General features: G+C 40.2%; 1 protein-coding gene across 2 annotated transcripts; it reads left to right on the top strand.

Moving 5' to 3' along the window:
• The first annotated feature begins 707 nt into the window (after positions 1-707).
• Positions 708-14,511, top strand: RNF125 (ring finger protein 125). 2 transcript variants are annotated; one of them, XM_083748082.1, is made up of 6 exons: positions 708-1,586; positions 8,718-8,871; positions 9,329-9,423; positions 10,222-10,312; positions 11,403-11,510; positions 12,757-14,511. In XM_083748082.1, the coding sequence occupies exons 1-6, from the start codon at positions 1,438-1,440 to the stop codon at positions 12,847-12,849; spliced, it is 690 nt and encodes a 229-aa protein (XP_083604208.1). In that variant the 5' UTR covers positions 708-1,437; the 3' UTR covers positions 12,850-14,511. The 2 variants fall into 2 exon arrangements, with proteins under 2 accessions (XP_083604208.1, XP_083604209.1); XM_083748083.1 differs by lacking the exon at positions 708-1,586 and adding an exon at positions 8,441-8,619.
• The last annotated feature ends 1,578 nt before the right edge of the window (positions 14,512-16,089 follow it).

Raw genomic sequence — 16,089 nt, 5'->3', positions numbered from 1 at the left:
TCCCAAAAAAAGCTCAACAACTCTGGCAGGCCCTCACACATGTTCACTTCATCAAATCTTGCCCTCTTTGAAAAAAAGTTTAGGCACCCCTGCAACAGATGCTCAGAAGCCAGACTGACCAGCATCTGTGTGGGAGGAGGAAAATAGAATGGAGTATCATGGAGAGGACATGGCTAGCTAAAACCTGGACATGAGCACTCTAAATTTTGTTGTATTCTCCTTGGTTGCCCCCTAAATCTCAATAAATGTGCAGGTGCTCCTTTAGAATCTGCTCTCTTAGATTTCAATGGAAAGCCAAAAGAAGATTGGCAAAACAAATTAATGGAATACAGTATGTGGAAATGGCTAAATTATTAACAGAGAAACTTTGAAATCAAGACAATAACAAATTTATAAATGAATGGGAAGTTTTTATTGCATATATATATCAAAGCAATGTCAAAGCAATGTATACAAGTTAACACCTTGGCAGGATTTTAAGAAACATTTGCAATACAATGATAAAAGATAAAATTGGATACAATAAGATGAATAATATTACACAGACATGCATGAATTAATGTTGAAACAATGGAACCGCGAGAAGGGGCAGAGGGAAGTCAAGGGATGTGAGAAATCCCACGTTTGAATGTTTTATTGAATGTGCAAACAGTATTGTACGGTTATTTTTTTTAAATGTTTATTTGATGTGATATTTGTTATATTGAAAATTAATTTTAAAAATTATAAAAGGAAAAATTTCAAAGAATGCATCCCGATGCAATGTGTTTCCATTTTACCAAAGTAGTAATAGTAGTAGTAGTAGTAATACAGATTAATGATACAGATGTGTATTCTTGCTTTAGTATCTTACAATGAGTTTGCACGAGTGTTTCTGAATGCCTAAGAGACGCGCTCGACAGTGAACTGCCTATTTCGTTTTCTATCACTATTTTAGGGATACCTGTGACGCACGGCTACTGCAAAGTGCTATCCTACACAGGAGTTAAGTTCCGCGGGCCACCTTGGGGATTACTTCAGAGTAAACATGCATGGGACTTGCCCTGTGGATCAGGGTCAAAGAAAGAAAACAGCGCATCAGCCAGCGAACGAGGCCACCGATTGGCTAGCTGGTCCCCTTTGTCCGGCTTAGGGTGTCAGGTTTCCTCGCGCCGGCTTGGACTGGTCCTGCATCCGCCAATAATGCTTTTGCAGGGTGTCGCCAGTGTAACCGCCACAAACGGCCCCCAACGTGGTCTCGGAGAGTTCGTTTCACGGAACGGGAGATCTGCAGCTCGCGCGGGTTTCCTTTTGCTGCAAGGCGGAATCCTGCAATCGCAATATAAGACAATACAATAATTCCAGCTGCAAAGCTTCATAGCGCGTTGCGCGCTCGGCCACAGCAGGAGCAGCCGGCGCCAAGAGGCTTGATCTCCCAGGAGTGCCAAAGTTTGGGCAATGGGATCCGCGTTAAGCAGCGACAGTCGGGAGGTAGCCAACCCTCTCCAGGAAGCAGAAGAGGAGAAGCAGCCGCAAGTCCCATCTTTTGACTGCTCCATCTGCTTGGAGGTGCTCCACCAGCCCGTAAGGACGCAGTGCGGCCACGTGTAAGTGAAACTCCCCTCCCGGAATTGGCTCAGGCGGGTGTGGGGAGAGAGTGAATCCCCATTCTTTGCAATGCGAGAAGTCTGAAATTATGCTGCGACTTTGTTAGCTGCAGTTCTTTCCATACTTAGAAGGACCAACCAACTTCCGTTTAATTCTCCCTTTTTTTTAAAGAAAGGGTATTTGGCTTCCGTTTGGGATGCGATCATAAAAGGACATTTTTTTGGTGGTAATGCTAAAGATGCGAGCACAGAAAGAATGTGTGCTTTGATCCAAGTTAGCGCACGAACAAGTAATTTAACTTGACATTTGCATACGGCGGATTCAGTTCAGAAACAGAATCCGAGATCTAGGCGATTGGCATTAAAAGATGTACCTTCGTTAAGATGCGTTGTTCTTTCTCTTCATTCCCTTTAATATTTTGGGGAAAACAAGCTTTAAGTAAGATATTTGGGTCGGGGAAGAAGGGATGTGTGATCCAAATTTATTTATTTTTGTGAATTGGTGTAGTGTAGTGGTTGAGCCAGTACAAACATTTTCTGATCTACACTACACTGATCAACACTACACTTCTATAAAGATGTGAATACCTTAGTTGTTGAAAAAATTACAAGAGAATAGATGTGATGTGCTTCAACACTTTGAGTTTCTGGGCCTGTTTTAACTTTCCCCAAATGGAATTGCTTGCATTCTATTTTATCAAGGAACAAAGGATCCATTTAATTGCATTGTCCTCAGTGTGCTGATATGTCTTAAATATAAATTAATATGCATGTGGGTATAAAATACCAGTATGTTTGTTTGTTTCTTTCGTTTGTATATTTTAAGAAGGAAGCATCCCGAGTTCTTAGAAGTATCCTTTTTGTAATTTTTTCATGGCAAAATTCAACCACTATTTCCCCTGAGAAACTTCGGTTGAAAAGAATTATTTAAAAAACAATGATATTCTAAAACAAGGGAGGAACACTCCCAGTTTTGGAAAGTCTTCCCCCATATTTTTATTCAGTGATGGTGATGATTCTATGGTGCAAATATTGGTGCAAATCTGTTCACTGTCAATATTCCAAAAATATTGGAGTTCTCCCAACGTAGAAAAATAAAAATCAGAGTTGCCCCCCATGCCTGCCTGTGGATGGACTAAAATTTATTTTCCTTAACAAATTTAGGTCAAGCACATACAAGGTTGGGACATTGTTATTAATGTATAGATGCCCCTTTCCATATTAAAGGAAAGGCCAAACTGTTGAATCATTAGCAGCCACACTTGCATTGTTTAACTTTTTTAACTGTACTAAAATGTATGAAGCGTGCACATGCTGTTAAGCATTCAGTGGGAGATATTCAAGCAAGAAACAAAACATGTTCAGAATAGCTTTTTTATATGTCAGAACCACCATTTTTACTCCCTAGTGAAGACTGGATATCGAAAAGAACAAATTTGTAAGGAAAAGTTAGCACTTGGCTTGTGTCTTCTTTACATTCCATCTGGGGGCCTGGTTCAGATGTAAGAGCCATCCCATGGTTTGACTGTTGTGAACGCCTTTCATGCTCACAAGCTACAATTCCTCCCCCTCTCACTGATTCAATCAAGTACAGATTGATTCAATCAAGTACAGATTGATTCAATCAAGTACAGATCCTTTGCCAGCCAAATTGTTCAGGCCATCTTGTCTCAACCTGCCTGGTATGAGTCATACAAACTAGGCACACTTGTATTCATTCATTCATTCATTCATTCATTCATTTACTGTTCTTGCATGCCACCATTTCTCCTTCTGGAGCCTATTTTCCCTGGTGGAGTAGTGGATGGAGTGACAGTATGAACAACCCATGGGGTGATGGAATTTGGTGTCTGGCGGACCCCCAATAAAAAAGTTTTAGAAATCTTCACTCCAAAGCTATTTTTAGAAGTGAGCTTGTAACTTGACTAAGACCTGTATTGTTGCACATTTTTGTAGCACCCACCTACATACATGTTTAAAATATATAAATCTGCATATTTCAATGTATGTGGTAGCAATCCTGGCACCAATAAATAGCGAAACAAGGCAGCTGCTTGGATCAGAATTATTCAAGGGGACTGAATTGCTGCCATACCAGAAACAATGAACAAATGTGAGATTTTGTGTTTCTTCTAGAACAGTTAATTCAATCAATCCATCTTTATTGAGGTCAAAGACCAGACAGCAAAGTTTACAACAACAACACTAATTCACAATGCAATGCTACAAGGAATTCTGCGGTACATTGTTACTTCCTACAGGGACATTTCATTTCATACTGCTAAAACCAGCAAAAATCTTGAGTCAGTCCTGTATACTAAAAAAGTTGAAAGGTCTGATACCCTAAGCCAAGAAGGTGGATAGTCTACCAGTTACAGTTGAATGGTATGCCTCTGTGTCGCTTCTGTGTTATGTGCAAATTCAGATACATATAAACAGCTGGCACTTGCCCTTGATCTTTGTAAATATCATTTGCAAGCTCAGAACGATGGATGTAACCCAAGAAGTAGGTTTTTAAAATTGTATAACTCTCTCTAACTTTGCTTAACTTATTAACTAGGGTTCATTGTTTAAAACCTTGCACGTGTTTGGAAACCACAATGAAACTTTCCTTTTGGATTAATCTAAGATAAAACTTCTTTTCAGCTATGGCTGAGGAGAAGGATTTGAGTTTGCTCGACTAATCCTTACTTAGTACAACAAAAAGCCCATGGCAGCATTTCCTTTACAGTACATGTAGAAATGTTGCAGGTAAAAACAAAACATTAGCAGGAACTTGTTATCTGTCTAAAGTCTCACATGAGCAATTTTAAGCCCATGTTTGTAGAAATGAAGAACATTACCTATAGGCCAAAGAATGGTGGAATACTAAAGCTTAGTATTTAAATGCACAAATATGGTTGGTAGTTAAGGAGTTAGCCCCATGGAACTCTGTAGTACCCACTTCTAAATAAATATACCGTATTGGCCTGAATATACTTTCCGCCCAAATTCTGACAGTGAAAAGTTAAAGTGCGGCTTAAATTCACAACCTTACGCCACCAGCAAAGCGGCATGGCTCCCCACCCCCAAGCAGCCTGGGAATGGGGGCCATGGCACACAGCCCTCCTGCCACTCCCAGCACCCCTCTAGCTGTCGGCGGGAAGGGGGGAGGCCACCAGCAAAGCGGCAAGGCTCCCTCCCAGGAAGCAGCCTGGGAATGCGGGGCAACGGCACACAGCCCGCCCGCCACTCCCAAGCCTTCCCCCAAGCACAGGTCAGTTGCAGACCATGGGACTTGCCCTGAAGCCAACACAAGTATTTTAAGCACAACATTTTTTCGTGTTTCAAAGGCACAGATATCTGTGTTTGTTCAATGTGAATGTAGCCCTAAGGTTATGGCCTGACCATAGGTTGCAAAGCAGTGATGGGTGACCTCCTCAAACAGGGTTGGATCAGAAATAAGCAATTCTATTCCTCATCCTGTCTGCAAAAGTGAAAAAATAACTTGGCTTGTATTTGAGCCAGTATGAATTTGGACTGGAGGCCACCAGCAGCACCCCTAATCCCCAAGCCTCTCTCCCTTATCTCCCCATAAGCCTCCTTGCCTGTTCCCTGCTCCTCCAAATACCCCCTTCCTTCCTTCCTTCCTTCCTTCCTTCCTTCCTTCCTTCCTTCACACCCACCTACCTACTCTCCAAATCCCTTTTTCCTGCCCCACATGCCTGGCTGCTGCTGACACTCTTAATTTGAGGGGAAACAGGAGCAGGGAAGAGAAAGAGGGCTCTTCGCACCTCCCTCTGGTGCCACATCCAAGAAGCCCAAGGGAAACTACTGAAACGCCCCTTGGGAGAAACTACATTTCCTAGGATCTACTTAGGGACGTATTTATTCAGGTATTGTCTTTTTCCCCCTTGAATTTTAAAGGTGTGGCTTTATATTCGGGTGCGGCTTATATTTGGGCCAATACAGTACATAGGATTCAGTTTCTAAGGTTCTTCAAGAGTGATGCTAAAAACACCTTTTCAGTTTGGAATACATTACTCACCAATTGTTTTATGGATTAGAAGTTGGAACAGAATGAAGCTGTTTTAAAATGAAATACATGTTTTACATTCAGATTAAAGACAAGAGAAATACAAAAAAAAAAAAAAGTTTAAGCTGCAGTCCAACTGCATTTACCAGGGAGTAACTCCACTGAATAATTAGGACTTACTTCTGAATAGGCCTGGTCAGGGTTGCACTGAAACCAACCTTTGAAACTTTCATCACAGATCCAACATGTTATTCTGCTGTATAACTTAACAACACAACTTTTCTATAATGTAGACAGTAGGGTGAAAAAACAAGACTGTTATTCAGTTAAAAGCATGGGCGTAGCCAGGATTTATGTTGGGGGGGCAGGCTTTATGCTGGGGCGGGGCAACCTCAGTTAGTTAAGTATTTTGTATTGATTTGCTTGATGCGGGGTAGCTGCCCCTCCCTGCCTTTTCCTGGCTGTGCCCATGGCTAAATGGCTAAAATAATGCAGCCCTTTTACCTGTTCTTCCTACCTTTGTTGTACATGAAGGATGAATTAAGTCACATTGTTGCAAACTTTTTATGGAAGTAAATTGAACCAACTTCTGATCATCGGAAAACAGCCTTATCCTAAGTCAAACCATTGGGCTTTCCAGTCCTGTATTGCTGATACGGAGTGGCAGCAGCTCTCAGTTTCTGGCAGAAATATTTCCCAACCTTGCCTGAAGACACCAGAGATTGAACCTGGCATGCATATCATGTGGTCTTCTAGGAGAAACAGCCTTTCCCCTCAAGGCAACTGGTTAAGAATAGGTCTCATTGGCGTCCATATTGGCGAAAATGCAGAACTGTTTTGCACATATTGGTTTTGCTGGTTGCAGTAATAATTGTGTTGCGTTTTGATGAAACTGGGTTGCCACAAACAAGGCATATGTCATGGAGGAGCAAAAGGTACAGTGGCAGGAGAGAGAGACAGAGATAGGGCACAGAAAGGGACAGGTGATGTGCCAAAATACCGTATTTTTCGCTCTATAACATGCACCCGACCATAACACGCACATAGTTTTTAGAGGAGGAAAATCCGTAGGCATGCCACCCATAGGCATTTCCTCCATAACACGCACAGACATTTCCCCTTACTTTCTAGGAGGAAAAAAGTGAGTGTTATGGTGCAAAAAATACGGTAGATGGATGGGTCAGAGCAGTGATGCCCTGGTGCCCAAAGTGCTTGGAAGACAAGGGAGGCCAACAGCAGGTGGAGCCAGAGCCAATGCAGTGGTACCTCTGGTTAAGAACTTAATTCATTCCGGAGGTACGTTCTTAACCTGAAACTGTTCTTGAGGTACTACTTTAGCTAATGGGGCCTGCCGCTGCCGCTATGCCACCGGCACACAATTTCTGTTCTCATCCTGAGGTAAAGTTCTTAACCCAAGGTACTACTTCTGGGTTAGCGGAGTCTGTAACCTGAAGTGTTTGTAACCCAAAGTGTTTGCAACCCGAGGTACCACTGTAATGGGCAGAACTACTTCTAGTTTTGTCCCCATCCTCCTTCTGAATTCTACAAGAACAGCACTGAGGCAGAGGACGAAGCTGACAGGCAATGCCACCAGCCTGGATTAGTTTTCAGTAAAAAAAAGGCACACCAAGCACTGTTCAGGCTCCTGTTTAATTAGCATTTGCTGCTATTGCTGCTGGGCGTAAGGGAACGAATGCTGCTCCACAGCTAGCCCACCTTTTATGCACGAACATTTTATTTATTAGGTGTATTTCAGGGAAGCGTATGTGGTACTAACGCAACCAACTTATTTAAAAAAGAGCATTTCCCAGAACTATGTATTGATTGAGCACTGCTAAGAACCCCTTAGTTCATTGATGTCAGCACTTCCCAGATCAACCTAACAGATTTGGTGTAGTTCCTTAGTCACACACTTTGTTCAATATTCAAGGCTACAGTGGTACCTCGGGTTACAAACGCTTCAGGTTATGCGTTTTCGGGTTGCGCACCACGCTGAACCTGGAAGTACTGGAACGGGTTACGGTGCACGCACAGAAGTGCTAAATCACGCTATGCGTATAAGTGCCAAAGCGCAAAGTTGCGAATGTGCCTCCCACATGGATTACGTCGCGGTTCCACTGTATTTCCACACACTTTGTTGCATTTTAAGCTTGCGCAGAGGTAGGAAAGGCTGTGGGGGTGAGGGAAGCCCCAAAGGTTTTTTGGGTTTTTTTTAAGGGCTCAGGCTTGTTACAGTAGGCTTAGACACAACATCAGTAAAAGCTTTAGTCATTTTCCCGGCATTATCTCCAGAGCCATGTGGACACTCCTGGCAGTCTGCCACTGGTCAAACATATCCCTGTCAGCTCTTGTGTGCATGGTGTTATAGCCATCGCAATGTGATTATATCCAGAAGACTGGATTTCATCCCGTCATTTGTGCAATAATTTCATGAATAAGTAATTGGCTTCAACTTTCTGTCCTCTACCTTTATTTTCATGTACTCTTTATGTCTGACTGAAGCTGGGAATAATCACTGAAGATGTATCTGACGACTACTCTTTCAAACCAAGGATAATGATACTCTGCACATGCTCAATTTATTCCTGTGTCTTTTTTATTTGTATATATGTGAATCAGGTTAGCACAACAGAATCTTGCACAAATATTTGCAGTGAAACAGCTACAGGCACAGCTCAGCCGATGTTAAGCACTTGTGAGTTCCATTGATTTCAGTAAATGAGTAAAAATGCCTTTTATTTACTCTTCTCCATTAAATTCAGCAGGACATTAAAGTGCTTAACCTTTTGTTTGTTTGCTTGAAGTGCTTGATCTCTCCCATAGTGCTTTACTAATACTTGGGAGAGTTTGCAGGCGCTTGCATGTTAATGAGTAACTTTAGCTAATGCACAGGTATCCCCATAACAGAACACACTATCTTCTGTAGCCTCACTTTATCAGTGGTCCTGTAGATTGGGATTCTCAAGTAAACAAAATGTTTAACACAAGAACTGATGTAGAAACCAATCTTCCTATAAGGTCATGTTCACTAGTGATCATAACTGTGACTTTTCAAATTGCTTTCTTTAAAGTGGTAGTTTGTTTGGAAACAGTTTTTATTTTTATCTCTCTGTTAGATTTTGCCACTCCTGTATTGCAGCAAGTATAAGGAATAACACATGGACATGTCCCTACTGCCGGGCGTTTCTTCCTTCTGAAGGGATTCCAGCAACTGATATTACCAAGATGATGAAAAATAGACACCAAAATTGTACAGAATGTGGAACACAGGTAAATAAATATTGGCATTCCATAATTTTCTGCCTCATGGATTTAAGCATTCTGAAATGCATGGGGATTTGAAGTCAGCAACCCTAAGCACATTTACTTGGGAGCAACGCCTATAGAATTCTCAATGTACATTATCCCCAATTTAACAAATCCTGATCTTACATTTGCATCCTTTACCTTTAGGAAAACTATGGTAACCATCACTTTCCCTTTTAACAATTTAACCTGTAAATGTTGAGTTTTAACATATTGAATCACTTCATGTAGTTTAGAATGAAGAAATACAAGGCACTTCTGCTTGGAGAGTTTGGGCAACCCAACTACAATCCTAAGCATATTTTGTTGGAATTAAATGTGACCTACTTCTGTCTACTAAACAAGCTTTAGGGCTAGTCTGCTAGTGAATAGCATTCTGTACAGCAAAATACTAACACAATGTTTCTTAAAATGAATCTAGGTGCTCCTCAGTGAAATGCGAGCTCATCTGAGAACCTGTGACCAATATATAGAGAAATATGGGCCCCTACAGGAAGTTGCATACCCAGACACAAGGTAAAGTGTATCTTAATAAAATAATGGTGGGAGAATCTACTCTCAGCTTGGTTTATATATTTATTCTTTCACAATCTTAGCCTTCCCTTACCCAAGTGACTTAGGGTGAATGATGATACAGTTTAAAATCAAATTATAACTCACCATTTTAAATAAACCAAACATAGATCATTTAGCAGATAGTAATCTAAATCTTAACTACTGATGCCAGGTCAACAAAAAGGCTTTGTGGAACTTCTGTAAGATTCTCATACTTTGAACTTAGGCAAAGGCATGGGAATTCTGCAGCTGCAGAAAATAGGTAATGCTATACATGTATCCACACTTTTAAGGTCAAACAAGTACCTTGAATTCTGCTTCAAATACTTATATCAATTCAGTGCATGGGCAGGACTACTATTGTAATGTAATTCTGGTGACCAATTCCAATGTTCAGCAATCTTTGAAGAAACTGTTGGCATCCTTGATTGTGCTGTGTGGGGGTTAATTTTGGAGAAACAATTAAACCATTTCTGTTGTATGTGTTAGACAGGAAGGCACTGTGCAAAGCATAGTGTTCTCTGTTCACAATATTTAACCATATCTTTATGCCTACAGTCTTTACTCGCATCATGTCCCCATCCCATCTCCAGTAGAGAGAGACTTGATGCAGAATCCTATTTAGCAGGAGCAAAGTGGCTCACTATCCAGTTCAGTTGCCAGCTCTAGAATATATTGGCTTTTAATATGCAACTACTACACCATCTGTAAAATGTAAAAATGCAGCTAATATATAAATAGTACCTTATGTGATTTCAGATATCCGTGCCCTTTCTGCCAGTATTCATTGGATGAAGAAGATTTTCTGGATCATTTTCTCACTTTCCACAGATCTGACAGGAGAGCCGTGGTAAACACCTTATTTTTTTAGCTTCAAACTGCATTGTTGTTTAAATCAATTGACTGACTGAAATATTAGGTAGCAGCATAAACTAGAATATGCATATTTATGGTCAACTAATAGGTGATGATAGATGATGATGATAGATAGATAGATAGATAGATAGATAGATAGATAGATAGACAGATAGATAGATAGATAGATAGATAGATAGATAGATAGATGATAGATGATATAGATAGTTGCTTCAAGGCATTCTATGTAGTAAGTAAATAAATATGATAAATGAAAATATATGACTTTGCTGCTATTACATCCAGATGATGTTTCCAGTATTCCATGTCACCAAGTTTTATGGGATCAGTTTCAGTTGACGCCATCTTCATTGATTAAAGCTAGCCAGAGAGGTTGACTATGTGACTATGTTGGTTCAGACAGTGAATGTCTCATTACAAGGAGTGGTGCCTCTGGCTTTAAAAGAAGCTCTGATACAATCTCTCCTAAAGAAGACAACTTTGGATAATTATTGACCAGTTGCTAATACTCTCTTGGGTAAGGTGATCAAGAGAGTAGTGTCAGTGCAACTATAGGCATTATTGGAAGATATCAGTTTTCTTGACCCATTTCAGTCTGGCCTCAGGATTGGTTTCAAGAATAAATCAGCCTTAGTTGCCCTAATGGATTAACTGGGAGAGGGAAAGGGAGATTGTGACCCTGCTGCTGTTACTCAACCTTTTAGCATCAGTCAGTTCCATGATCTCATCCTGGGCCAGCTCTGTCAGATAGCATAAAAAGAGCACACAAGGGGGAAAAAAGCACTCCATAGCTAGGAATGTGTACCTCATTTATGCAACCCCCCCCCCAAAGCAAACCAACAACATCTAAGCATGAGAGACTGGTTTACAAGGCATTTTATTAGTTGTATACAAAACAGAACAAGGAATTATCTGAATTTACTGGTAACAAACATCAGTTAATATATTTTTAGTCACTCAGGATATGGAGATTTTGCTTTCTTTAGCAATAATCATTTCTTTTGCTACTGTGAAAACACTTTCTTTTTTAGTGCATTTATTTTTCCCCCTTGAACTATTTACAGTACTGTCCGATTTGTCGCTTATCACCTGGTGGTGGTTCAAGTTATTGCAGCAGGAATTTCTTAAGGCACCTTCAGCTCAGACATACGTTCTATTATGAGGACTATATAGTGAGTAAATTGCCTGGTTGTTTTTCCTAACCCCCTGCTAAGAGTCATTTATTTACAACTTCCACCTCCCCCATATCTCCTTGATAAGTCATATGAGGACATATGTAGATTGCAAGAATGTCATGGTTGGGGAATTAGAAAGGTTACAAAGCCTTAAGAAACTTCAGTGGAGAAATAATCAAATAGCTCAAAGGTGCTACACTCATGCAGAGAAGCCTAACCTCCTGAATACCAGTCCAAGAATTAGTGAAGGAGTTGTTCCAATCTCTCTTTCTGATCTAATCCTTCCCCACCTACCCCAGTTTGAGTATGCTTTTGAAATAACTGCAACAGGTTTCCCAGAAAATTAGGGGACCAAGTTTGGGTGTGGGGGAGCAAGTGAGAGGCATTGTTCTTAATAGTTTAGGGCAAACATTAGTGCCAGAGGTCTAGAGCTGTCTGTAGTCTCTCACTTCCAGATAAGCTCCAGTAAGTAGTATATGATAGGGGGGCTCCAGTATAGAAATAAATGACATTAAATACAATGAAACATAAAATGGAGCATAGTACAAAAATTAAGCAACCATGCTAACTTAGACAAATCATTCTGTTTTTCTTGTTTGCCTATTTCTGCAAGAAAGGAAATCACCTTGTGTAATAAGAATATTATAGTTGTATTCATAGAGTATAATTGCATGGGATAATAATTCACTTAGCCCAACCCTGATTTTCTTGTACTGTAATTCACTAGAGAACCTCTTGTCTTAGATCATTGGTGGTATCACATAAACAGTAGAAACAAACATCTCAGACTGTCTTGCTGTCATGTTAGCAAAATTTGTCCTGATGGTGCAAATTTCTCAAAAGGTAGAAAGCTGGAATTGGGCTGATACAGTCACCCTTATGCCTGATGTCTAGTCACTCTTGAAAAACTAGCACTTAAGGGCAGTAGAAGTAAACATCTCACTGACATTCTGCAGCTCTTTGCAAATATTTATTGGTAATCAGAAATTGTATCCAAATATGGTTTTGCTTTCCTTGGAAATGTTAGTGCAGGAAAATCTAAATTTGGGTGGTAGATAAGGAAGGCTCAAGGGGAGATGATGCTAGATATCGATAAGATTGGTGCTTATGGTCTCATTGGTGTTGGTCTAAATAACGGTTCAACTACGGTTGCAGCCTAATAGGACTACTTTTATTGCTAAGCAGGATTTTGTTTTGTTTTTGCTTTACTTGCATGTCTGACTATCTTCCCTTCTTATTTCAGGATATAAGCATAGTGGAAGAAGCTCTCGTTGAAAGAGTTCTAGATCGGTCATTAATAGAGTATATGCATGTGCCCAATCCAAATACGGCATAATCCTATCAAAGTTTGGAAGACATACCAAATGGATTCTCTACACTGTGAAGCTTGTAAAGTATTGTTGTCAACTTCTTTAGGATTATAGTTCAGCCTCCCTAATAACAAATTATTTTTAGCATTGTCAAAATTCATTATTTTGTTATATTGTATAGGCATGACAATCTTGAATGGTTATGACCTTCTGAGAAGGTAATCTTGTTGAGTTGTGACCTACTGAGCTGAGCACACCCAAGGATTCTTCCTGCAATGTGCACTGATTAGAAGCAGTTAGGGCCATCCTTCTGGATGGGCTGCTACTGCTTATGAGTATTTTTCCTCTTCTCGGGATGTCACTACATCAAGGATTCTCAGGAGTGCATAGCCATGTGAGCTGCACCTGATTTCTACCTGCATTCACTTATTTAGTTTCTGGGAAACATTTATGCTAAAAACTTGAGCAGGGATAGGAAACCTTTGATCCTCCAGATGTTGTTGAATACTCCCATCATTCATAGCCATTGGCCATGTTTGCTGGGACTGATAGGAGTTGTAGTTCAGCAATATCTGGAGGGCCAATGGTTCCTACACTTGTCTTAGGTGGCATCTAATAAAGGCTGAAAAGTGAATAGGGCCTAAATGAGGATCAATTAAGCACATGAATTTGGTGTGGTCTCAATGCAATATAAAGATGAGCAAAATAATTAATGCAGCATAAAACACACCTCAAGGTCTGTTTCTACAACATCCACTGGTGTTTTAGGCTGCAATGTAACAATACTTACCTGGGAGTAAGTCCCATTGGACTCAGCAGAACTTGTTTGAGTAGTCAAACGTATTTTTTTGCTATTAGTGAGTTATGATACAAAGTAGCATTTTACAGATAACTTCCACTTGATTTATATAACCTAATCCACTACCAAATTTTCAAAACATTAAAGGCTGAGAAAATTTATCTTCCAAATTAGCCATCAAAAAGATTTATTTTCAATGTACCTTCAAATTTGTCATCAAAATTAGAAATGGATTTTGCCTTGCCTAATTATATTGTTTAAAGAGCTACATTACATTGAGAAAAATAACACTGTCACTCTTTTGAATATTAAAAATTATTTTTTACTGTCTGTTTCTTTTGCAGCAAAGCTTACTAAGAAGCCTCTTGTCTGAAGTTTTTTTTTTTTTTTGTAAAAAAAAAAAAATATGACCAAAGCTCAGAGCATCTTGTGACTATGCTTTCAAAGGGCAGGCCAGAGTTTTCATGATCATTTAGATGTTGCAATGCCAGTGAGGGAGAGCAAACAACTGTTTACTTTCTGAAGTGTCATAATACAGATCAGAGTTCAAAAAGAGAAGCTACAGTTAATGTTTGACAAATAGTACTATATCATTTTACAGTTCTGAGGACTTCAGGAGAATTATTAATAACAGCATATTTTACACTGATAGAGCAGCTTGAAGATAAGGTGCAAATTTTTAGTGAGGGAAAGTAGTAAAGCCAAAACCAGCAGCTCCTAATAAGAGATTGGTTGTGCCTTCCTGTTTTGTTCCATGCTGTATTCAATTGTTGTAGCAGACTAATATGACATACATATATATTGGTTAAATAATGCCTAAGTGTTTTTCATTGATGCAGTTAACTGTAAATATATTTTGTAAGAATTAAAGTGCACATTTGTACATAAATACCTGAAATGGTGTAAATACTTTATGAGAAATATGTTCTTATATATAGATATATTAAATGCTCTGATGGATTCACTCACTGATGAAGGCATCAAAATGGTTAGGATCTTGCACAGAACTAGGAAGACTGGACATTTGGTATATAATGTTGCACACCACCCTAATCTTCAAGCACTGCAAGATTCCAGGGGTGGCAGGTGGTTTTCCAGGGTTTGGATTCCTTGGAATGATTATGGATTGCTTACACCCATATACAGCCCTGATCCTACAGCACCCCAGAAGATCTTGCTTCTCCCATAGTCACAGCCTTGAACTCAAGCAGAAATCAAGCACGGTTCTCCTTCTCAGGCCAGAAACCTGCCTCCAGCTTCTAGCTCTCTCTCACACAACTCTGCCTCTGTCCTTCTCACCAACAGCTGGGGAGGGGCCCATTCATTTGCCTTCTGGCACAAAGCCACTTAACTTTTTTACCCTAAGGCGGGCATCAACTTACCAAGAAGCTGGTCTGGCTATTCCAACAATTCAATTCTTGATGGATCTAGGAATTAGAAGGGACTCTGGCATACAGCCTAATCTCCACCCCACCAAATTACAACACACTATTGTCTAAGGTGCTCCTTAAATATTACCTAACCATGCCACACTTCATTACTTAACCATACAGATGGGCTGGAATTGCATGGGTGCTAACCTCAGACTCCATATTCTGGGAGAATGATGATTCTATGGGAAAGACCCATACAATTGAGTTAATAAACATTTTCCCAAGTGCACTGCATGTGCTCACAGAAAAGCAGTTCCCTCGCAGCTAGGGTAACATTTTTTAAAGAGACTCTTAACAAAACTGAACAGAGTTGCAGATTCAAAGCATACCCCCCCCCCACAAATAGTGGAGACACTTCTAGGGTCCATAGAAGACAAATATTTGACATAAACTGTAGTCCACCACACTCTGATTACCAGAAAAGTCTTAATTGGGGACAAGATGACAATGCCCCAGGTGGTCAAGGTACTTTCAGGTCATTCAGAATACCAAATGTATTACACACGTAGTAGAAAGTTCTGAAAAGCTAGACATTTTCCTAGCCTTCAATCATATATGAAACTTATCTTATTTTAACCAACATTGTGGCCCAAAGCAAGCCAATCCAAACATCAAATGAAATGCAGAGTCTCATCAGGTTTGGATTTGTGGAAAAGGGAAACAAAGTAGCATCCATGAATGTAGGTCTTTTAGCTTCATTTGTGGATACGTAGATAGCCATTTTTAAGGGCTGGTGACCATTATTCAGTTCCTAGTGTTACAGGAAAAATCCGAGGGCTCCCTTGGACAAAAAGTAAAGACACCAACCAGAGTAAATTGAAGCAAATCAGCAGCCTGTAGGCTTGGTCTTTATTGAAGAAAGACTGTTGCGACAGGGTGTTCCCCTCACTTGCAGGTGAGAGGAAAGACCAAGAAGAATAGTGTGCAAGGTCTTACAAAAACTTTTGAAATTCCCCTCCTCTAGGTCAAGCCCACCCCCAGAAACATCATGCATACATTACAGAAAGGAGGGGTTGAGGGAGGGGTGGTGGTGG

The sequence above is a fragment of the Podarcis gaigeae genome (assembly GCF_964106915.1).
Source record: "Podarcis gaigeae genome assembly, chromosome: 7".
Classification (NCBI taxonomy): domain Eukaryota; kingdom Metazoa; phylum Chordata; class Lepidosauria; order Squamata; family Lacertidae; genus Podarcis; species Podarcis gaigeae.
Note: the sequence above shows the minus strand (reverse complement) of the source record. Positions and strands in the feature narration are given on the sequence as shown.